Source organism: Streptopelia decaocto, assembly GCF_964273445.1.
Source record: "Streptopelia decaocto genome assembly, chromosome: 3".
Taxonomy (NCBI): domain Eukaryota; kingdom Metazoa; phylum Chordata; class Aves; order Columbiformes; family Columbidae; genus Streptopelia; species Streptopelia decaocto.
The window spans coordinates 39,963,058-39,986,936 of NC_138656.1; the positions used below are offsets into that span (position 1 = coordinate 39,963,058).

General features: G+C 40.9%; 1 protein-coding gene across 1 annotated transcript; it reads left to right on the plus strand.

Annotated features, from left to right (window-relative positions):
• Positions 1 to 1,356: 1,356 nt before the first annotated feature.
• OPN3 (opsin 3) lies at positions 1,357 to 22,151 on the plus strand (the record flags this gene model as incomplete). Its single annotated transcript, XM_082048707.1, has 4 exons — positions 1,357 to 1,708; positions 13,119 to 13,438; positions 15,184 to 15,435; positions 19,509 to 22,151. The coding sequence occupies 4 exons, from the start codon at positions 1,357 to 1,359 to the stop codon at positions 19,770 to 19,772; spliced, it is 1,188 nt and encodes a 395-aa protein (XP_081904833.1). The 3' UTR covers positions 19,773 to 22,151.
• Positions 22,152 to 23,879: the final 1,728 nt, after the last annotated feature.

Consider the following 23,879-nt stretch of genomic DNA (forward strand, 5'->3'; position numbering starts at 1 on the left):
TTCTGACCCATGACTTTCTCTATTCCTCACCCTTGTGTCACAGCAATCGTTTGTCGGATAATATTGCAATGACAAGCTGATAATTTGTATATAGATGTGAATTTCAAAAGACATCAAACCTACCGCAACTATCCACGTTTTCATCCTCAGTCCACAAGGAATCACACCCTCAGTCTAGCCCTTTTAATATTACTATGTATATAAGAGGGGGGAAAAACCCAAACACAACAGGTATTGTTTGCCAAGACACATTTCCATGAAAATTTTGTTGCTTCCACAGCTGGCTTTTTTTTTTTTTTTTTTCATCTGAAGTAAGAATAGATTTAAATGGAAAGCTTTATTTGGACCCTTGTGAAAGGTGACACAAATCACTGCATATGTGGGTCTGCTAGTAAAGCAAACAAACCAGAGGTCTTCTTCGGAGGAAAACTGCTGTTTGGTCAGGCCCAAAGCCATGCTGAGAAAAAATCACTGTGATCCATTCAGGGACAGGTTGGGTTTGGAGACAGTACAACTACCCTAGCACAGCTGGGGGTCACTACAACACCCTGGCTAAAAACAGCTAGAGCTGTACACAGGCAGCTTGGGCATTCCTGTACCATTTTCATACAACACACACTGGAGACAAAGGTATAAAAAGGGGCAACTTCATATTGTGAACTTGGGTATCTTCCTTGCTCCGTGGCTGACAAACAGGTGTTCACCTGCACCACAAGTCTGCTGGGGCCGTGATGCTGCTGGGCACCTTGTGAGGGTGCAACTGCTAGAGTCACCTCTGAGCACTGTGAGGAAGCACCTCAGAAGAAACAACAGGAGTTTTCACTGGCAGGAGACCTGGAAAAGCAGTCTAAATATCGGTCCAGCAGTTTCTACCTCTTCCCCGAGCAGGGCTCTGAGGCGGCCTGTCCCAACGCGGCTCCCCAGAAGGGAAGCGCTGCTGCAGGCGGCCGTACCCGCGGAGGATTTTAATGAAGAGGAGGTGACAGCCGCATCCCAATCACGACCAGGCTGCTCACCGCAGCAAGCGAGAGGGCGAGGTGAGGGATCGGTTGCGAAGGAGCCATACGGCACCAGCACAGGCAGTGTGTGGCTGTAGGAGCGCGCCCGCAGGACTTACGTCGCCGGGAGCAACGCCCCGACCGCCCGGCAGCGACAGCGACAGGAGCGGGGGCAGCTCCCACTCCAGGGTAGTCAAGGGCGAAGCCACTCAAGGACGCGCCCTCCGTGGGCGGGAGGGCGGAGGGGGCTCCTCCTCCTGCCCTCAATAGCGGACCGCGATGGGGCTGCGAGCGGCTGGAGTGGTTTAGTCCCGCTCCGGTCGGGCCGCGACGGGCTATGAGCGGCGAGCTGTGAGCCATGCACTCGGGCAACAGCACGGGCACGACGAGCCGCCCGGAGCCCGCGGCGACAGAGCCGGAGGTGCCGGGCGAGCGGCCCCTCTTCAGCGCCGGCACCTATGAGCTGCTGGCGCTGCTCGTCGCCACCATCGGCATGCTGGGCTTGTGCAACAACTTGCTGGTGCTGGTGCTCTACTACAAGTTCAAGCGGCTCCGCACGCCCACCAACCTCTTCCTCGTCAACATCAGCCTCAGCGACCTGTTGGTGTCCGTCTTCGGCGTGAGCCTTACCTTCATGTCCTGCCTGAGGAGCCGCTGGGTGTGGGACGCCGCCGGCTGCGTCTGGGACGGCTTCAGCAACAGCCTCTTTGGTGAGTGAAGGGGTCGCGGTCGCCTCAGGTTCCCTCCCTGTCCCACTGGCTCCTTCCTCTCGACTGCCCTCGCTCTCCTCGGCTACTGTCCCCGGGGTCCCGCGCCTTGTCCCCCCTCCCCACTGGCCTCCAACCGCCACTTACCCGCGCCCCAACAGTCGCCTCCTCCCTTAAACGGCCGCCGTGTCCCTCACAGCTTCGTCCTAGCAGTTTCTCCCCTTGATCAGCACTTCGTCCCACTTGAGTCAGCGTTCCCCTCCCTCTGTCCCTGGCGGGGCAGGAGGAGGCGCTGTCCCGGCCGGGGCGGCTGTGGGGCGGTGCGGCGGGCCAGGAGCCGCCGCCGTGGCGGTGTGCGGGGCAGGGGCTGGGGGTCACTCTGACGGCAGCGCCGTGTGGCAAAGGTGTTGGTGAAGAGGTCGACGGTGCTGAGTAAAATGAGTCGGAGCGAACAGTAAATTAATCGGGAATCCGTTTGGCGGCCTCTCGCCCTTGCCAGTGTGACGGGAGAGGTGAGGGACTGGGGGAAAGAAAGCAGCGACGTGAACAGGGGTTTCCGAGTTGCCCGAGTGTTGCGCAGACTTCATGAGCATGCATGATTGTATTTTATGGGAGGAAACGCTGCGATCTGTGCATAAGGGGCTGTAGGTCAACAGTGTCCCGCTGCGGTGGAACGGGTGGAACCCCTGGGGCAGAGCGCCCCTGCCCGGGCCTGCAGCCTCCCCGCTGTCCGGGCCCGGCTGTCTGTACAGCTACCCAGCGTCTGGCAGTGCCGTGCATGTCTTTACCCATATCTGAAATTCAAGTACTATCTTTCAGTTACAAGTGTCAAGTTGGTATTTGGGAAACTACTGATTTCTGTGAAATTGAATTTTTAGCACTGCAGGAGTACCTCTGCTATTTCCGCTTCTGATTACTGTTTTCCACTTACTGTTATCGTTTTCTTTCTTGAAATTCATGCTTTGCCTTAATGTCAGTCTGCAAAAGAATAGGATGCAGTCCAGCTATGTATGTGCAGTCTGTTAAAAATAATATAGCTTTGCTTTTACTGACAGAGGATGCTGTAAAAGAACAGGATTGTGTTTCTAAGGGCTAATCAGTAACCAAATTTAAAGCTCATGTCAGATCCTCTTTTCTGGAAGCGGTATATGAATTAGAGGTGAATGGATCACTAAGCACACACACATAGTGTCGAAAATTTGCTTTAATAAGGCAAATTATTTTGTAAGCTTTGCAGCTTTCCTGCCTAAATCTTTGTTTCACGTGGTGCTACAGTATGCCTTTGGACTGCTGGAACAAAGGTGCTTGGTTCCTCATGATTGATTTGACTGCTGCTGTGTAGTGCAGCAAAATCTTGGGTCTTGGAAGCTGTGGTGGATGCAGGATATAGTTCGACATTTGTGCAAGGTTTGGTATTGGATGACTTCTGGAATGCACAGCTCGTGGACATTTGTTTCCAAGTGTTACCAGGAAAAGCACTAAAGAACCCACCTAAAATAAGGCTATCTGTATCACTCAGCCAGTTTAAATACTTGAGCAACTTAAGTGTCTGTCAACCAGGTTCTGCTAGGCAGTTGAACATTAAGCTTACACAGGAGAAGTGTAGTTCTGTTCCTATCTTTATCCCTTATATATTATACTTAGTATTTTTGAAGAAGGCCTATAGGGTCAAAAAATAATATGTATAGTAGGGGTAATACTAAAACAAGATTATTATAATCTCTGACCATCTTCCAAAGATGGACCAAATAGAAACAATAAGAGAGAAACTGACAAGCAAAATGCTTGATCACACGTGATTTTTTTCCCCCTCTGCTTTTTGGGGTGTGCTACGTAATTTGTCACTATAAATGTCATCAGTGTTGATGCTGCCCTGAATAATTTTATTTAATAAAGTTATTTTTAAGGAAATGTAGGCAAATTCATGGGCCTTATCTATAGAGTGGTTCAGCTAGCATCACTGGTTTGCAAAACTATGTCTTCTTGTGCTTGGTTATATTATTTTCTTCTTTCATAGTGTGTCTTAGTGGGAAGAATTTCTTTAAATGATGTATTAGAAAGTGTGTATGTGTAATCTGTCATACAGATTTGTTTGGGAATATCTGATGCCTGAATTTACTTAGTTCACCTGCCACATAAAGTAATAGAAAGTATTTAAGTTGGCTATTATAATTTGACACTAAGCCAAAAAAGCTATGTCTGATCTTAAGCTTTCATTTTGTACATAATATTGTTTTATGTTCTCAGCTGGAAATGGAAAGATTGGTCTTTTCTGTTCGTGAAGATAAGTGGTTCTCCACCTGAGCCAGATAGCAGGGGCATGTTAATACTGAGGGAAAAAGATGATGCCCTGCAGCTAGCATGGTGCTTTGTTTGCCATCCCGACAACTGCCACCACATCTTCTAGTTTCATTTTGTAATGTGTCTATGAAGAGAGCAGTTATTTGGAGGTGTTTGTAGTTGGAGTTTTTTTGTTTGTTTTGTTTGCTTGTTTGTGTTTTACTTTTCTGGTAGTTGTGGAGATACTCATGGAAGATTTCATTCAGAGTATCCAGCTATTATATTTATAAATACACTTCTCTTGTATATAAACCCCAAGTCAATTACTGTCTTGGGGTTTGGTGGTGGGGAAGGTAATGTAATGAAATCTTACATGTGTATTTTCTAGCAGTGATTCTTAAAGCTTAACACTTCTTTCCTCCCTTCTCAAACTTTTGGGAATAAAAAGTACATTCATTGGTCAGAAGGCTTACAAAATTGGAAGCTTTTAAAAGAGAGATTCTCATTAACTAAGCAGAGTAGTTACAGCTTTGCAGTTTTCAGTTGCTCAGTAAACCAGAGTGACCTAATAAAGACATTTCTAGAATCAAGTGAGGGTAGTTACGATACCATGAGTATGGAGGCTATTAAATCATAATAGATAATGTGAGCTTATGTTATTGCTGCGAGTATTTACCAAGGTTGGACCCAGTCCAGCTCATTTTACATTAGATGACCAAACCCTGTCTATTTACAGCTAAGCTGAGTATGAACTTGGACATTGCTATGTGAGCTTTGTATACCAGGCATCCAGGTCCAAAGGCTGTTCAATTTTAAGTTCAAATAAGATAATCCCTATGTAATGTTTTTCTTGGAAGAACAGCCTCTAGGTCCCAGTACTCAGTGTAAGCTGTCTTTCACATTTGTTGACATAAACGAGAGGTTCCCCTGACAGTAACAAGTCTGGGACACATGATTCTTTTTAATATGATATTAATATGATTTAAATATGATTTTCACTTTAAATTCAGAATTATTTCTTGACAAATTTTGAAAATCAGACTTTCAAATCACTGTAGTTAATAATCAAGAATCACTTTGAAAATCGTGATTATGTAGCTTTATTTTAAATTATCGCATGTTGTTATGAGGGTTTTGCTTATACTGTTCTGAAAGCCCAAGATCAAGGTATCTCTGTTTTCTTCTTAAGAATGTCAGTATGATTAAATACATAGGTGGAATGTGTGCCTCAAACTGGTAGCATCTGCATTTCCAGAAATCTTTATGTAATGATAACTGCCGCCGCCAACAACAACATGAAGAGCCTTTGCTACATTTCTAAGAATTTCATTTGGAGAATCTGACAATTTCCTGTGTAAAAGTGCTTCTCATTTTGTCAGCCACTCTAGCAGTTTGGAGGCATGTGAGATCCAGAACTTAGACACTTTAAGCAGAGTTCCACATTCTGTAAGCTTTCAGTTGACAAGAAGACAACAGAACTACAGATTGTCTATCTAGGGATAAATGACTACTTTTTGTGTTCCTGGCAATAGTCTCTTTTTGCATTACCACAACTTTATAATTAGGCAAGCCCATGTAGTAATATCCACTTCTTGTGTTGTGTTGTACAGCTCAGGGCTTGCTGTTTATGCTACTGCTGGCTGTTTGCACTGGGGCTTGAAAGCTTACCATTGAGTGTTTGGAATGTGCAGAGATCTACTTGCTAGAGTGCAAAACCGATCATTTTCACAGCTGAATATCTGTCCTTATTGCACAAGTAACAATCTCAATTTTCTTCTATTCATTAGATTCTGAAGCTGGGATACAGTTTAGGTACATATATATTCACAACAGAGGCCATGAAAAGAGCTGCTCTTTGCTATTGCAAAGCCGTTCTTAGCACTCCGTATATTCGTGTGGGGAGAACAACATAGATCTGATGACTGACAAGTCTTAGTCTAAGCTCTGGCATGGTTGTCTGTTTTAGATGGTAATCCCCATTTTAATTTAGTTACACTGACTTCCAGTATTTATTTTTTAACAGGTAGAGTATCCTGATGGAATATTATAGCTGTTTCAATTAAGTAATATATTTAAACCATGACGGTCACCTTTCCATGGGGGTGAGCAGTCAACCTAGTTTCACTGAGTCTGCTACCCTCTCTCTACATAAAAGCTTGTAACTCACCGTTGGTAGTCAACCAAGCTGCAAGTAGTAGAGATCTGTTTAATCCCTTTATCTGATTTAGTAATACAACTCATACCTGGGAGGGTTACTGTCTGTCACTGAGAGCATAGGTTTTTTGCTATAGTTGGTAGAGGAGGCACCTGACAGCTAAACATGGCCAAATAACTTCATTAACAGACCCTCTTACATGAAGCAAGAATTTGTTTGATTGTGGGTTATGGGATCATGGCATAATAATCTTCATATGCATCTGCTGGCTTTTCATAAGCAGACAAACTAGGTTTTTTAAAATGACAGTGACTGTTGCAAAACTTGATGTGCACAAGAGAAGTTTGAATCCTGCCCATCCCCAGGCAGAGGGTGTCTGCTTTAATACCTTGTGTATGTGAGAATTAGGCCCTGAGGGTTGAGAAGTAAGCTCATCTGATCATGTGGAATGTACATACATACCTCTCAGGCGTAAATCACTTGAGCTGCAAGTAATGGCAACTAAACCATCTGCCAGTAGTCTTGTTCTAACACTTTCTGATGGATTTAATTGAGCAAGGGAAGAAAGGAGTGGAAAAACTGACAACAGGAATGGCCTTGAGGAAACAGAACCAAAATTGTGTATCTGAGACTCTCTCTTGACAGAAGATTGCATAGTAAGAGTGTACTCTGGGGTAGGCTTTATATTATTAAATCTTTACTGTTTGTGATTGAAAGGCTAGCATTGCTAAAGTGCGATTGGAGACTTGTGTCTTCCCTAACTGTAAGCTGAAAGGGTAAACCAACCAACCAACCAACAAAAAAACAAACCAAAAACTGCTGCTAGCTTTTAATGTTAGATTAATTGAAAGTATTATGACCCTTCTGGGCAAGTCACCATTGGTATTCAGCAGCTAGGTTTTGGTGAGCTACCGAGTAAATGTTGAGGTCCAGCTGCATACTCCCTTCCCGTAATGTGAACTGGAGGATGGGAAAATTTGTAAGCCATTTTACAGACTGTACATTCCTGTGAAAAGCTGCAGAATGTACAACTGAGGGAGAAACTCTTTGAGAAAGAAAGGGGTACAATTATGAAAGTTTTTTTTTTTTTTTAATTGTTTCTAAGGCAAGACGATTTTTCCTCTTCCTCCAATACTGAAGGGTTAATTGCCAGAGACTGTCCTATGGACCTGGCTTAAGCTTCAGCCTGTTTCAAAACAAAAACATTTATCTATATATGTAATTGTTAGCTACTTCATCTAAGGTTCTTCTCTGCCCACTGGAAGAACCATCCCCTGTGCTACCCTCTTGCATTACCAATATATCTTGTATGCACTGATTTAATCTCACTAAAAGCATTTTCTATGGTTACTTGGCAGACAGTTTTAGGATCTTGTGTTACAGACAGCTGGAAACTCGTTCAGCATGCTTTCTGCTGTAATATTTTTTTTTTAAGTGAATGAATTGCTTGCAGGATTGAACATGGAAAAGGTGATTAACTCCACTGCAGTTTTATAAGACAGGTGTGTATAAAATATACTTGAAGCCTATTATGTCTTGGAGAAGTGGTTTTCATCTACCTATATTTGAGTGCAGATGCTAAAATTTATCAAAAAATTAGAAGTGATACATAGCTGTCACCTAAAACATAACTAATTGCTGAATTCAAATGGATTAGTCATATACTAAGTAACACTTGCAGTAGAACCTTGTCTTGCCATGGACAAGAAGTTGCTTATACTCAATTGCTGCTGTTTAGCTCTTCGAATGTGAAGATGAGGAGGGATTGCAGAAGAGAGGCTTTCCCCTATCATCAGGTATGCAAAATAGCACTTTGCTACAGGTCAAAGATTAATATGGAAAAGAATATGTCCTTTGACAGAAGTCTTGATCTGTCTCAGAGTTGAAGCTCATTTGCTACGCTATCCTGTAATTGTTCTGTAGAGATGCTCAGTCTTGAGGAATGTGTATCTGATATCCCCTCTGTCCAAATTACTTGACATGTTTCAGGGAGGGGATGCAGTATGGCAAACAATGCAAGTCAGTTCTATAACATGGAGCAAGCGGAAGCAATTGTGGTTGTTAGAACTAGTTGGAACTAACACTTCTGAGGGGCACTGTTTTATTTTGTTTTAATCAGGGATTATAAAGTTAGAATACAAGAATCCAGCAGCATTCGCTAGAATGTTGGATGTATGACAACTGCTGCTTGAAACCATCCCTTGACATCAGAGCTAATCTCCAACTCAATTTCACCTATCAAAAATGAATATTTTTTGCCTTCCCCACGTCTCATTTAATTACCATTCCCTCATTTGAGAAGAAGTTTTCCACCTTTGGAATCAGTACATTTGTTTTGTTATGTGTAGAAATTTGCTTGGAACTTTACAGTGCTATTAGCACATGGGGGAAAAAAACCCTGCAGACTGTCAAAATACGTGTTGCACGCTGACTGTGGCACATTGAGTTTGAACAGACTTTTAAAAAAATTTTTGCTACTGTGAGTGTTATTAGTTTGTGTCATTAAGTGTGGAGGTGGCAGGCATATTCCAGCTCTCACTACTCAGAGTTGTAAGAGACTCTTGGGCATTTTCTGCTTTTATGGCTTTGCAGCTTAATGATGGAGTTTGTTGCCTCAAAGTGTGCACGTGGAACAGCTGAAATTCCCAATAGTTGGGAAACTCAAATAACATCTAAGGTTTCCAGTTGTTGCTGCAGATCACTCACGAAGTCCCTACTTTAATGGTCTATCCATGAGACTCTTTTAGTTACACAAGCTAAGCTGTGCTGCTTCTTTCTCAAAGTTAAGTATCAAATGTGCTTTGGTTACATATTGGTGCAGAATGGAAAAGATAGATAATAGGGGGAAGATTTTTTTTTTTTTTTTCTGTTCTAGTCTTGACCTTGTCTGTACTTGTACTGTACTGAAGTCATATTAAAAAATAAGGACCTCTCCCACCCCAAAACTGGAACTTACGATTCCCTGACTTTTAGTGCAACATGAGCTCCTAAGTAATTCGACAGTTTTGAAGATTCTACCTATTGAGAATTTATTTTTTTTATACTTTGAAGTTAGGAATAAAAGAAATAGCTGAAACTCTTACAAGCTGGAAAACTGTTGCCAAGAATCCCAGTCATTATTTGTATCAAAAGCAAGAGCTCCCCAGTTTGTGCTATACCTGAGAGTTGTGCAGCTGCGTGTTTTTTGAGGGCTTAAACTTGTGGTAATAACTTTTGAAACCTTGAAATCACAGGCTTAATCTTCAAATTACATGGAGTTTACACAGTAAAATCAAAATTTTTATCTTGTACAGATTTTTACAAGCTTAATTTTTGAAAAAAGGCATTATATCATACAGTGCACTAATATAGATATTAATGTCAAGTATATGGAAACAATTCTAAAAAATACCAACTACTGGATTTTTATGGAGTAATGGGTGCTTATCTGAAGTCATAAGAGTTACTCTATATCATTTCTATATTAAAAAGATGAACAGTCAAATTTACAACTCTAAAAGTTATTTGCATTCTATGGGAGTATAGTAGTATTTAATACTTTTTTTTTCACACTTTTTTTCAACATTAAAGGAGGGGAGAACAAAAAAAAGCAGTGCAATCTTAGAGATTCTTGTGAGTTAAATTGCTTCTGAAATGCTGATGATACTACCCAGAAGCTGTTCCCCTGGCTATTTCTGTTCCACTTAGCAGTGTCTGAATGCTGAGAGATGCTGTCCATAGTTCAGTTCAGCTTGTTCAATAAAAGTAGTTTATTGGTAATCCCTCATCTGAGAGTTTAAAAGTGCTTATCTGCCTGTTAAAACCATGTTTACTTAGATGTGATGCACACTCGCAAGGTAGCTTCTACCCATTGAACACACTGAAATCTTGTTTTCTTACAAATTCCTCTGTCATGTAGCCTGCTGTATAAGTAACAAGAATCACAAAACTCAAATGACTCTTAAACAGCATTATCTACAGCACTCTTCACCAGAATTAATGTGTTTTTTTTTTCCCTAGTTATGTAATTTGTTTCTGACAGACATTTTAAAACTCATATCTTTAGGGCAGATCTCAGTATTCCTGTTCTTACAGGTATTTCTGCATGCCATCTACCACAAATACACAGGCAGCCATGGCTCTACAGCACGAGGGGCTTCTTTGGACAAAATTCCTGACATTTTGTCTTATCTTGCAAGGACATTTTGTTTCAGATTTCTGTTTTTATGGCTAACTCCTTCGACCTCTGCTCTTACAGCTATGACCTTGCTACAGTAAAGATATTGCATCAGAGAGGAATTTACTGTGACTTGCTGTGACCTGCATTTCTTGCCTCATGCCTACATGCTACTAGACACTTCCTGAATACCAACAAAACAGGGATTTGCATTTCAGTGCATACTGTCCAATGGGCTAAACAAGCTCTCTTTTATGGTTTGGGTAGAAAACTCCAGTATCCATTTAAAGAGCACGGGTTTCATACTGGAAGAGCTTTGAGCTAACACTGTGCAAAGATCTATGTGTAAGTACGAATTTTTAGAGATATTGAGCTTCCAATGACTTCCTTCAAAATGTCAAGGACTCAGTAAATTGTTGCTTCTAAACACGTATACTGTCAACCAAGCATGTGTGCTTTTGATTACTTTGTCATGACCAGAATTCAGTACTCGTGTTAAAAACTCATGGGAAATACTAAGAGTACACAGGGACACCTGTCACTGAATACCATTGCAGGTACCTTATTTGTCCATTTGGTTTCCCTGAGATTCTAGTGGGAGAGAGGTAAGGTGGCAAAGAGCAAGAGGTGAATTTAGGAATTTTGAATCTTGAGGAGCTGTTCTTTCTTATCCACTGATCACAGACAAAGCCTCAGTGAACTATGTAAGCAAACTGAGCCTACAATTGAGTGATGTGAATTTCCTCCATAACAATGTCTGTGGATGATTTTAAAAACCATCAGGTAAAATTTTGTAATTCCTAGTCTTTGGGCATAGAGAAATGGAAAGTGAATTTCTTACCTTTACCTTGTGTTCAGGAAGTAGACTGCATTGATTATATAAAGCATTTACCTGAGTTTGTGTAAGTGTAGAATACTACCTATATAATTCTGCAATTATTTTCTGATTCCTGTAAAGATCTTTACTTGATCCACAGTCTTCCATCTATTTTCAGCATATTAGGGCCTGAAAAAGGGCATTAAGGGCTTCCTGTCAACTTCATTTTAAAAGCACTGACCAACCAAACCTTAAGTGTTGTGGAAGCCCTCTGGCCCACATCTGCTGGTTCAATATCTCTTTTAAGCCATAGAAACAAAATTCCTACAGCAATTACTTATACAAGAAGAAAATCCACAAAATTTTACAGACCTTAATTGTGAAAATAGTCTGCCTTGTCTTCTGCATGTCCAGCAATAGCTACTTCTTTGTGATGAAGGTTTAAAGATAACACTGGCAAAAAAATGTACATATTACAAAAAAAAAGGCAGCTTATTGTTTCTTTTCAAAGAGAGCCATGACAAGAATGTGACATGTTTTCCTTTAGAGTGGGAAGTCCTTCTTGTTAATCAGGAAAGCTTTCTAAACTCAACACCTGTAAAAATGAATCCTCCAGTACTTGCAGAATAAAGCAATTTTCTTACAGAGATCTTAAAGCATATCGTTCTGTGAGTAATATGCTGGTTAGTAATATGCTGGTTTTGCTGATCAATGCCTTGACACAGAGGCTATGTATTTATTTAGATTTTGTTATTCTTAGTTGCTTTCCTAAAATCCATGTTGCTGATGATTGAGGATGCTATTGTGAAATCTGCATGTTAAACCTTCTCACAGCTGTATAAAAGCATGTTATGCCAAATATGAATGTATTTGAAGAAATTAAATCTATGTGTGTGCATGACAAAATAACCTGTGCTGCTTCTTGATAAAATGTTCACAAATTTAGACACAGATATTTGTATAACCTTACCGAGTGCTGTGAAATACACACTTTTGTGTTTAAGAGGCTGTGTATATGAGCATGATAACTGAATCATAACAGATCTCAGGTGACTGACACATGCATGATGAGCAGGCTAGTTTTTGATTGCTAAATTTCACAGACCATTAAACATAAATCCTTATATTCTAATCAAGACAGAATTTCATTGACTTCATTAAATTATAAAAGTGTCCAGATGGGGTAAGGCTGAGAACTCAAAATAGTCTGTGACTTCTGTCATAACACATTAGTAAGTGTGTAGTGGGGTTGAGATGGACAGAAGGGGAAGAGAGTACACAAATAATCAAAATGAAGACTATATTTTTATGATAGCACCAAGATAGGAAATGTCACTTAATATAACCCAATGTGTTCTACATGGGACTCCTTCAGCAACGTAGCACTTTGCTTTCCTGGTTGTTCTTTGGAATGCAAAAACTTGCAGGAAATCTTGAAAGAAGTTGGAATTCTCCTAGGCAATTTGTTCACATTAAAGGTGCATTTCTATGCTTTCAGTTTTTGAAGGCTTTCTTTGACTTCAGTCTCAACTCTGAATTCCCTAGGTTTCTAACACATTTTGTTATTGCTGATTATATCACTTCTATGTAGCAGATTTTTATTTTAAAAAAGTCCTTAACCACCACCCCCTCACCCCCTGCCAAACTTCAAAACAACCAAAAAATCCACCTTGTAGCACAATCTCTCACTTAATGAAGTAATGTTTAGGAAAAGCTATAAGCTTGATTTTTTTTTTTTTAATTTTTTTTTCTCTTGTCCTACTTTTTGGCCATTGTACATCATGGGTCAGATGCCAGCACCTTACTCTGAGTAGTCTGAAGTTAGTGATACTGTTTGAGTTAGTAGTTAGTGTCACCCAAAAAACGTAATGGTGTTTGCTTCATAACATGAGCTAATTAATTTTGAGTTAACCTGCTAGCAAAGGTAACATTTAATGAGACGGCTTGAGTCCAATTTGCAGTGTCTGTGAGTGATTTAACTGACTTTCTTTTACTTTTCTTACAGGAATTGTTTCAATTATGACCCTCACTGTTCTTGCCTATGAACGCTACATTCGAGTAGTCCATGCAAAAGTGATCGACTTCTCTTGGTCTTGGCGGGCTATCACATACATCTGGCTCTATTCATTAGCCTGGACTGGAGCACCTCTTTTGGGCTGGAACAGATACACCCTGGAAATTCATGGATTAGGTTGCTCAGTGGACTGGAAGTCAAAAGACCCCAATGATACCTCCTTTGTGCTCCTTTTTTTCCTTAGCTGCTTAGTAGCACCTGTTGGGATCATGGCCTATTGCTATGGCCATATTCTTTATGCAGTAAGAATGGTAAGTTGATTCAAATAAAAGGCTTCTCTTAATGTAATATTTTCAGTGAAAATTGCTGATGCTATATATCAAGCTTGGATCAGAGCCTAAATTTGCACTCTAACCATTCAAAATTTTAAATAGGAAATGTTCATCCATGTCAGGGACCACTAGAAAGGATGTAAGGTGGGAGGAGAACCAACCTGGGGCTACCAAGATTTACTTGTTGTGCAGTTTTATGGGGAAGCAGGTTAGGGAACTTCTCATGCTCACTAACCTGCATCACATCCTGCCTTGAAACAGGGAAAAGAAGGCTCTGTTTGTGATTCTCCAGATTAAGGAATTCCCTCTCTCCCCTGCAACTCTTGAGAAGATAACTCTGTAAAACTCTTCCAAGTGGAGGTTAAGCCCTGTTAAACTAATCTTTCATGTTAAGGCAACCCATTTTAATTCATATCTTTAGTATCAGAAAGTGTTGATGTTTCATATCCGGTGGGTGGTTAGTCTGGGCCCATTAAAATTTGTGGCCAACAGTATGGACAAAATTGATAATAGTTACAGAGAACATTCATGTGTGTGTGCCATCTTTTCCTCATTTTATGACTGACTCAGGTTACACTGGGAAATTGCTGCCTAGTATTCTACTTTAAATGGAGATTTTATAATTTCAGGGTAACAAACTAAGTGCCAGAGCAGTACAGGGAAGTCTGTAAATTTTTCGTCTCTGAAGATTGACGAGATAAATCACAGTACCACAGTATCACAGTGTGTTTGGGATTGGAAGGGACCTCAAAAGATCATCTAGTCCAATCCCCCTGCTGGAGCAGGAACGCCTAGGTGAGGTTGCAAAGGAACATGTCCAGGCGGGTTTTGAATGTCTCCAGAGAAGGAGACTCCACAACCCCCCTGGGCAGCCTGTTCCAGTGTTCTGTTACCGTTACTGAGAAGAAGTTTTTTCTCAAATTTAAGTGGAACCTCTTGTGTTCCAGCTTGATCCCATTACCCCTTGTTCTGTCATTGTTTGCCACCAAGAAGAGCCTGGCTCCATCCTCGTGGCACTCACCCTTTATATATTTGTAAACATTAATAAGGTCCCCCCTTAGTCTCCTCTTCTCCAAACTAAAGAGATCCAGCTCCCTCAGCCTTTCTTCATAAGGGAGATGTTCCACTCCCTTAATCATCTTCGTTGCCCTACGCTGGACCCTCTCCAGCAGTTCCCTGTCCTTCTTGAACTGAGGGGCCCAGAACTGGACACAATATTCCAGGTGTGGTCTCACCAGGGCGGAGTAGAGGGGAAGGAGGACCTCGCTCGATCTACTAACCACCCCCCTTCTAATACACCCCAGGATGCCATTGGCCTTCCTGGCCACAAGGGCACAGTGGCATAGTGGCACAATCTACAGGATTGTCTAACTAGTCAGACGAAGGACCACTTAATGTGAGCTGAACTTTCTTATGTCAGTGGATGAGGGCAAGCTGTTTTTAAAAAATACTTCTTTTAAATGCACCATGGTTTGTTGCATTCCAGTAGATTTGCTATTCTGTTTCTCTTTGGTTCATATTTTTACATTTACTATAAGCAGTAAAGGTCTGGGAAGCATGATGTAAACTTCCAGAAGAATTATGGTACACAAGGTAAGATGTACAGTGTCTGTGCCCAAAACTAAATTGGCATATTAATTATTTATAAATAAATTTAGAACTGTTCAGTTTCAAGTAAAACGTAGAGTTATTTTAGTTTACCATTTTATCTCTTTATTCTACAGCTTCGCTGTGTGGAAGATTTCCAGACTGTTCAAGTGATCAAACTTCTAAAATATGAAAAAAAGGTGGCTAAAATGTGTTTCTTAATGATCTCCATGTTCCTTATTTGTTGGATGCCCTATGCAGTGGTCTCTCTCCTGGTAACATATGGCTATAGCAACCTTGTAACTCCAACAGTAGCTATCATCCCATCTTTCTTTGCCAAGTCAAGTACTGCTTATAATCCAGTCATCTATATCTTCATGAGTAGAAAGGTAGGTACATTAAAGATTTTCTTATTTCAATAATTAATGACCAATGCCACAGTTGCAGAGGTTAGATCTGATTTATTTTAATCTGTGAAGTCTAGATTTTTCTTTTTAATTTGAACAGCTAGGATAAATGGTAAAGATCTAGTAAAATTAAAATCCCTGCTTCTGATTAAAGTACTACACTATCAGAAATTGGATTTTAAATGTCTGAATTCGCACATGAGCACTCACATTAAAGGGAGAGGAAGGAGTGACAAAGTGTCTAGTTCTGACAGTTTACACATGAAATGAATTATAACTAGAAAACCTCATCTGAATCACTCCCTTACCAGAACAGAACTCCATCAGACACAATTCAGAATCTCTGGTGTCTGTTTTATAGGAAGAAAAAAACTTTCCTCTGACTTTACTATTATGGCAACACAGGGATTGAACACCTCGGTTTAGTACTTCAAATAAGTATGCTCACAAAAAAGCATGAGTGACTGCCCTTTAGGACTTTTAGACTCGACTTTTCTAAGCAAATATGTCGGTAAGATGTTTCAATAATGTTAAAATACCAGGCAGTAAAACAATTGTCCATACTCTGGTTCTGCTTAGGCCTAGAAAAGTTTTAGGAACTCATGTTTCTGATAAATTACTTCTGAGAAGCTCAACCATGAAAAACAAAGAACATTGCAAGCAAAAGTAGATATCTCTTCAGTTGTCACCTGGAAGAAAAATTAAAAAAACCCCCACATCTTGAAATTTTGTTTAATCTCAAGTGGCAACAAAAAGTTGTAATTTGTCGTGAATTTAAAAATTTCTAAGAGTACAATAACTAAAAAATATTTTTAATGTACAAAAATGAAACACTGTGTTCTTAAAATGTTTCCATTAAGTTTTTTAAATGAACATTTTGCCAAATTTGGGACATTGTCTTGGATTATTTCAGTCTTCATAAATTTATGATTTTGCTGGAAAAATATTACACCAGTAACATTTCTCAGACCTTTGTTTTATTCAAAGCCAGAGTCTCATATGGATGATAGCAAAATGATTTTTGGAGATAAGTATATCATCTTAACAGTATGTAAATTTATCTATGAGAGAAACAGGTTTTTATTTTTGTCTGCTTTTGTAGTCTTCTTTAGGAAAAGTAGATGCTGATTTAATGGTGGTAACTAGCTCATTTCAGTGGTTTACAGAGCAAAGAAAGAATGGAAATATTTGGAATTCTCAATGACATGTCAAATATGTGGAAGCTAGAAAACTATACATCTTTCTGTAAATCATCAGTACGGTGGAGATAACCACTGAATGCAGTTAAGCCATGTTGGTCAATTTATTTAGACAGTAAAATAGCTCCACTATAACCCTGAATGTTAACTGAAAATGAAACAAGCATGTTGTCAACTGGTAAAACCAATATTGCATAAAGATACCTGTAGTTTAATAGCATCACTTGACAAAAGGTAAAGAAATATGAATGACTGCTGGAAGGATTTCCCTGGGTTTTAATTACCTCATTATAGAGATGGAGTTTTTTGTGACTTCCTATACTGGTTTGCAATTGCCAGGCAGCAGCTGTGGCCAGAAAGCCATCTGGAGGGCAAAACAACTAAGTCAGTGGGTCCCATCAGCCAGATGGGTGGCCAGGCAAAGGCTGCAGTGCAGCTCAGGCCAGGGCCAAGGGAAAGGATGAGCTTAAATGCTGTTCCTCAGTGAAGGTGAGAGGCGCCCAATGTGGCATCTTGCAGCTCTTCCTCCACAGCTCAAGGTTACACAGCTGCATGATTATCAGAGCTGGTCTGGGTGTGTGGGGCTAATGACAATCATGTTCAGATTCTTTTTCAACAGTGATATATTTTTTTAATTAATACAGTGAGTGTATAAAGGCTTATAAACTGGGTGGTTTAACCTGGAAAAGATTTTGTATGTTCTGATACCCAGAAGCAAATCAAACTGGTACACGGCACAACAATGCCAGTATAGTCAGCCAGGAGAAGAAGAAATCAGCTGAACATGCATATTGGAGATGCATTGTAAAGTGCTTCTTCCTCACCTCTAACTCCAGATTAATACCAAAATGATAACATTTTTACTCATCTTTTGGGTTATTTTGCCCTCAGAAAGAATCCTACAACAGTCTATCTTCTGTCTGATCTATTCCAATATGCTTGTGCCTTCTTACTTCCATGCTACTCAGAGGTACCATGTGATCTTTGAAATCTTCAGGGCTCCAAATGACCATTATCTTGTGTTTTCATATAGTGCCAGGTTACCTTTCCATATTATCTTGTAAGTTCCTGGAATCATAGAATGTTCTGAGTTAGAAGGGACCTGCAAGGATCATCGAGTCCAACTCCTGTCTCTGCATATGACAATTCCACAGTTCACACCACGTATCTGAGGGTGTTGCCCAGTCTCTTCTTTAACACTGTCAGGCTTGGAGCCGTGACACCTCCCTGGGGAGCCTGTTCCAGTGAAGAATCTTTTCCTAATGTCCAACCTAAACCTCCCCTGGCACATCTTCCTGTCATTCCCTCAGGTTCTGTTATTAGTTGCTAAAGAGAAGAGATCAGCGCCTGCCCTCCTCCTCCCCTTGTGAGGAAGCTGTAGACCGTGATGAGGTCTCCTCTTAGTCTCCTCCAGGCTGAACAAAGCCAGTGACTTTAGCTGCTCCTCATATGGCTTCCCCTCCAAACCCTTTACCAACTTCGTAACCCCCTTCTGGATACTCTCCAGTAGTTTCATATCCTTTTTATCCTCTGGCGCCCAGCACTGCACACAGTGCTCCAGGTGATCCACACCAGTGCAGCAGATCAAGACAATCGCCTCCCTCGCCCAGCTGGCAATGCGGTGCTTGATGCACCCAGGACACCGTTGGCCCTTTTGGCTGCCAAGGCAATGCTAGGTCCCCTTCCACCAGGTCCTATTGCCTATCCTGCTTAAAAGCAAGATTAATTTCCTATAACAAAACCTTTTTCCACACTGGCCTGTCAGAGAGCTTCTTGTGTAATAGCCAGACAAGCAAAGTCAGTGGCCATGCAGGATAATACAGAATAATTCTGAATGCAGATAAATGAAAGGCTGTTGAGAAACATGTCCTACTCTCTTTTCACAGAAAAGGGGGATTGTTTTCCCCCTTCCCTGTTTGTTATGTTGTGTGGTTTTTGGTTTTTTTCTTAAGTCATCTTCATACATTCCAGGCATGTCTTGTTATGGGCTATTAAAGGAAGAGGAAGCTGCCAACTTCTTGTAAAACCAGAGGTTTTCCCCAAAGGATCATATCTGAGCTTTAGATGTGTGCAGACATGGAACTACTGAATGAGTTCATCCTTTAACCCCTATACCTGAATGCTTTGCTCTGTGAAGGCGAGACTGTAACTGGAGCATTTTAAACAGTGCTACTGCTGGAATTGTCATTTAGTATACTGATGTGAGTTTTCATTGAATACCTTGCATTATTTAATCACAAGGTAGAACAGACTTCTTCTATCACAAGTAGTTTTTAATTAGTTGCAGGACTTCTATTCCTTCTGTATTCATTGAAAACACTTAAGTTCTGTGTTATCAACTATTGAAATTTTATATCTGTGACAGTCAATGTTTTTGTTGAAATTGCAGACCCTCAAGTTATTTAATAGGAAGAAAACATCACATTATATCCCCTTCCTTCCCTCTTCATACTCCCGTGAAGTGTTTCTGAGAAATTTTTAACCTCTAGAAGAAATGTGTGGGTTTTTTTGAATACTCAGAATGACTACAATACCTCTCTAGCATACTTTGGAACCTTGTCCTCTTGTTCTTTGCAGATTGTCTATTGCAGATCTTGCTGCTGGTAAAATATTAAATTGTATTTTAGTGCCCTCTGCTGGTTAGATGATCCTAATCAGCTCTTTGGTGTAGGGAAAAAAGTACCCACTGAAAAGACACCATGTTTGTTAAGGCACTGAAACTAACTTGGAACAAAGTGGAGCTATGCAGAAATCTCTTATTTTGAGTCATTTACTATACTGCTCTCTTCACTGGATCATACATGATAATGAACGCTTAGGAAGTTGTAGCTTCATTCTATTTATTCTCTCTTGTAGTTTCGACGATGCCTTTTGCAACTCCTGTGCTTTCGCCTGTTGAGATTCCAGAGGACCATGAAAGAGACACCAGCAACAGGGAATGACAAACCCATACGACCCATAGTTATGTCTCAAAAAGCAGGGGACAGGCCAAAGAAGAAAGTGACTTTCAGCTCTTCCTCTATCATTTTTATTATCACCAGTGATGACACTCAGCAAATAGATGATGACAGTAAACACAATGGGACAAAAGTAAATGTCATCCAAGTAAAGCCACTATAGGGATGAGCTAAAGAGATGGGAGAATGACATCGACTTCAGCCAGCAGACTGTTTAGGTTGGAGACTGGCTTCAGTGGTGGTATCTGTGGGCTGCCAAAGGAAACCACATTCTTAAGCTGTGAAATACTGAAGGGATTCTGCATCTGAAGCACTGCAGGCAGTTCAGTTTTGGTCACAGTACTGAAATCTCTGCACCAAAATTGCTGATGGATGTCCTTACTATGAATTTTTCTTAAAGCATATGGTGGGATTACCATTCGGGAATATATGGTCAGGCGGGAGGAGTGCACTGATGAAAATGTTACAAAGTTCAGCAAGGGCAAGCACAAAGTCCTGCACTTGGAAGGAGGAGTGATGCTGCAGCACAGCAGGCCTGACCCTGTCTGCCTGGGACATGGCTCTGCAGAAAAGGGGTTGGATCCTGTTGCTCAGTGAAGCACAATGTTACCCTGGCAGTGAGGAAGGCCACCAGCATCCCAGGCTGCACTGACAGGATCACAGCTGGTAGGCTGAAGTGATTGTGCCCTTGACTCAGCCCTTGTTAGACCACATCTAGATACGGCAACTAGTTTTGGGACCCCAGCACAAGAAGGGTGTCTGTGAATGGGGTTGTGTTCATTGGAGTCCCCCAAGATTGTCAAGGGTCAGAGTACTTGGCCTGTGAGGAGAGGCTGGAGGAGCTGCACCTGACCAATCTGGAGATGGAGATGGGGTGGTCTTCAAGCAAATGGAGCCAGGTTCTTCAGGGTGATGCATAGAGGAAGGATCAGAGACAATGAGCATGAACTGAAAGAAGAAACATTTGGATGAGATATAAGGAAAAGTGGGGTTCTTGTGGTTTTGTGTGTGTTTGTTTTGTTTGTTTGGTGTGTTTGTGTTTTGTTTTGTTTTGGTTTATTTTTTTTTTTTTAAACCCAGAGGACAGCCACACAGTGGAACAGGACAGACTAGAGACTTCCTGAGGTTCCTACCAGCTTGAGTTATCCTGTGATCCCTGAACTGCTAGTACTTCCAACATATACAGTTATTAATACCAGGGAAGAGGGAGGAACATCTGAAGCTGGCTGCAGTTTAGTTGGTCTGAATTGGTGCTTTGCAGGATGGGGGGTGGGAGAAGTGATCTTGACAATGACTGGGGCTATGGTTAAACAAGAAGCCACCAGAAAGCTGTCCCTGTGTACTCAGAAAGCTGTTCTCTTTTTGCTAGCCGGTGGGATTCAAGCTACGTTGTGAAGAAAATACTGCAAATCAAAGCACCAATGAGAAAAGGGCAGTGAAAAAGGAGAATCAGATTTGTTGCTGTTACAACATATATTTTATGCATCTTTATCTTGCATCTATTTATTCTGTACATGGACCAGGGGCATCAGCCTATATTAATCTTCAACCTGCTTTGGCATTTCAGTGAATGTAATGGGTAGAGAAGAGCAGTGTAACTTTTGCCAAAGTTGTGATGTGAGAAATGGTTCTTCTATTTGAAGCTAAGTAAGCAGAACAGACAGCATTTTTTGCTTCCCCCCCCCCCGCCCCAGTCCCATCCCCGGCTCTGTTTTGTAAGCATTACTGGTACAAAATGGCAACAGGATTCTGCCACCAACACGGCTGCTTGTCACCATTGGTTGAGTAAGTTAGGAAACTAATTTTGAATCATGGTGGCTGATTCTCTATCACATTCATTGCACCATTGTAATTTCTCTGCCTCAGTCTGCTAAATGGGCAGTGTGAATCTGCAACATGCAGCTGTTCCATCTCTGTGGAAGCTGTAAGAAAAGCATTTCAACTATTTGCTTCTTCTGGGGCAAGTCTTCTGAGATTTATAAAGGGGACATGCTGAATAACTCTTGGCACTAGTAGTCATTGGTCCTGCAGTCAAGAGTAGAACTTAAGAATTAAATAGAAAAAAATGAGGTCTAAATGTAAAAGCTTTCAGGTAGTTCCTGGGCATAGGGAGTGACCTTAACTGAGAACAAGTGACTGACTTCGTGCTTGTGTGTACTTTTGAAGGGGCAAATTCCTTATATGTGTAACCCTCTAGAGCTTTAACATTGGTGATCAGACTGTGCCATGTTTAAAAGTGCATCTGGAGTCCACTCTGGTTTCTAGATTAAATCATATAATCTGAGAGAAAACAGCTGATAAATAATTGCCTTTGTTTCTTTCATGTTTGTTATTTTTGTTTTGCTACAAATACATTGTCTTACCATGTCAAAGATCTGCACTTTCCAAACCTGTTCATTGCAATGTCAAGAACTATGTTTTCAGCCAATGATCACTACATCTATGCACATTTATATTTTCAAAGGGAGGAAGATGTACAGTAGCATTCCATGTAATCCATCTTTTTAACAAAGTGGTTGGTATTTTAGTATTTTCTGTATATAGAGCCTTCAATGAGTGATTAAATGTACCCTATTTATATCAATGTCTCAGGGCAGTATTTTTTTCCCCTACTGAGAGCAAGATGGTTTGGTGTCGTCACTTGTTGGATGCAGCGTGAAGAGTATCATTAGGCACTGAAAAAACAATAGCATGTCAGGATTCCAGTTGATCAACACACAGAACACATAGAACACTAACAATTATGTAACAATATATGAAAACTAAGCATTAAAAATTATCATAAATTTTATCTTGGCTACTTTTTGTAAATTTGTGGCCTGAAATGGTAACTTTTCTGAACTGTTTGAAGTAACTTGTTCATATAGCATGTAAAGTGTCACTAGCTTTGAGTGTGGCCATGTGAAGTTAACTTGCTGCAGTTTGTTTATCCTTTAAGCTCAACTATTTTCTGTGGATAACTGCAGCACTGATGCAAAATTCATACCCTGCTACAGAATGTAAGTCTTGGAATATGACCAGGTTATTTACAGATTTGTTATATTTTTAGAAAAAAGATTTAAGTCTGTCATTGATCTATTCTGGGGGTGTCACAACTGGTTATTTTATTACAGTGGAGATGCACAGACTTAGGACCTTTCCCATTACAGGGAATGGAAGAGGAAGATGGTTAGCATTAACATTTGGACCATTAGTTGTTCCTAAAGTTACAGAAATGCAGACTAAGAAAGGAAAAGGAGAAAGTGTGAAGGGCAAAGGGATAAGAAGAAATGAGAAAGGTACATTATTCATGGAGATTTTAAATAAACTAGTTGGTTAGAACTTCCATGATGCTGTCATGTAAAGAGAAGGAAGTGGCAGGTGTGGTGAGCCAATTCATTTCTCTTAACAATGTTTCATTGATTTCATGCATTACTGGAAAAATACGTGATGGTTTAACTATAATGCCATTTGTAACCTGCAAATGCAGGAGCCTCGGTTAAATTGCCTCCCAGCAGCTGGTGCATCAGGGCTCTGTTGGGAGGCATTTCCACATTCCTTCATGCCATGGAAAGGATCCCTTCTCACCCTGTGTTTTGAGGCAGTCAAGAATCCTGAGGCTGTGTCCACTGACCTGCCAGTGCAGGGGCTTCTGCTGCTGCCCTGGATCCCATGAAGGGAAGAAACTGTGGAATATGTGGTGTGGATCTGATCTGCAGCCTTCTGACCTTCCTCTTCTTCCAGCTCCCGGAAGCAGCCAGATTTATGCTGAATATATCTGGCTTCATGCCGAAGAGTTGGGTCTTACACTACTAAGACATTATATTTTATCACAGTGACTATATCTGGCAGAAGATCAGTATTCACAAGCATTATCCTTTGTGCTGCCGTCCTTTGCATAACAGCAGTATCCTGCTGCTGTTTCCTGCTATAATACTGCAACAGCTAAGTGAAATGGATATTCAAGCACCATATTGTGCTAAACCATCCAGAAAGAACAGCCTTTAAGTATACATTTATCCTTGGCTTATATAAACAACCTTCAGCTCAAGAACAGAATTTGACTGTATAATATTCGGAGGTAAGAATGAGGAAAAACCTGTTGATGATGGTGGAAGATTTTACAAACTTAAATTAGACCAACTTAAATTTGACCCACATATAAACATATCTGTTTGAAAATACCTGTTGTCAGTCCTTTTGACTAGTTAAGGAGCCTTATTTTTTGCCTCTCGTAAAGGAGAAGTGGTTGGGGGGGGCGCTAGGCAGTACCGGGTGGTCCTCTAAAGGC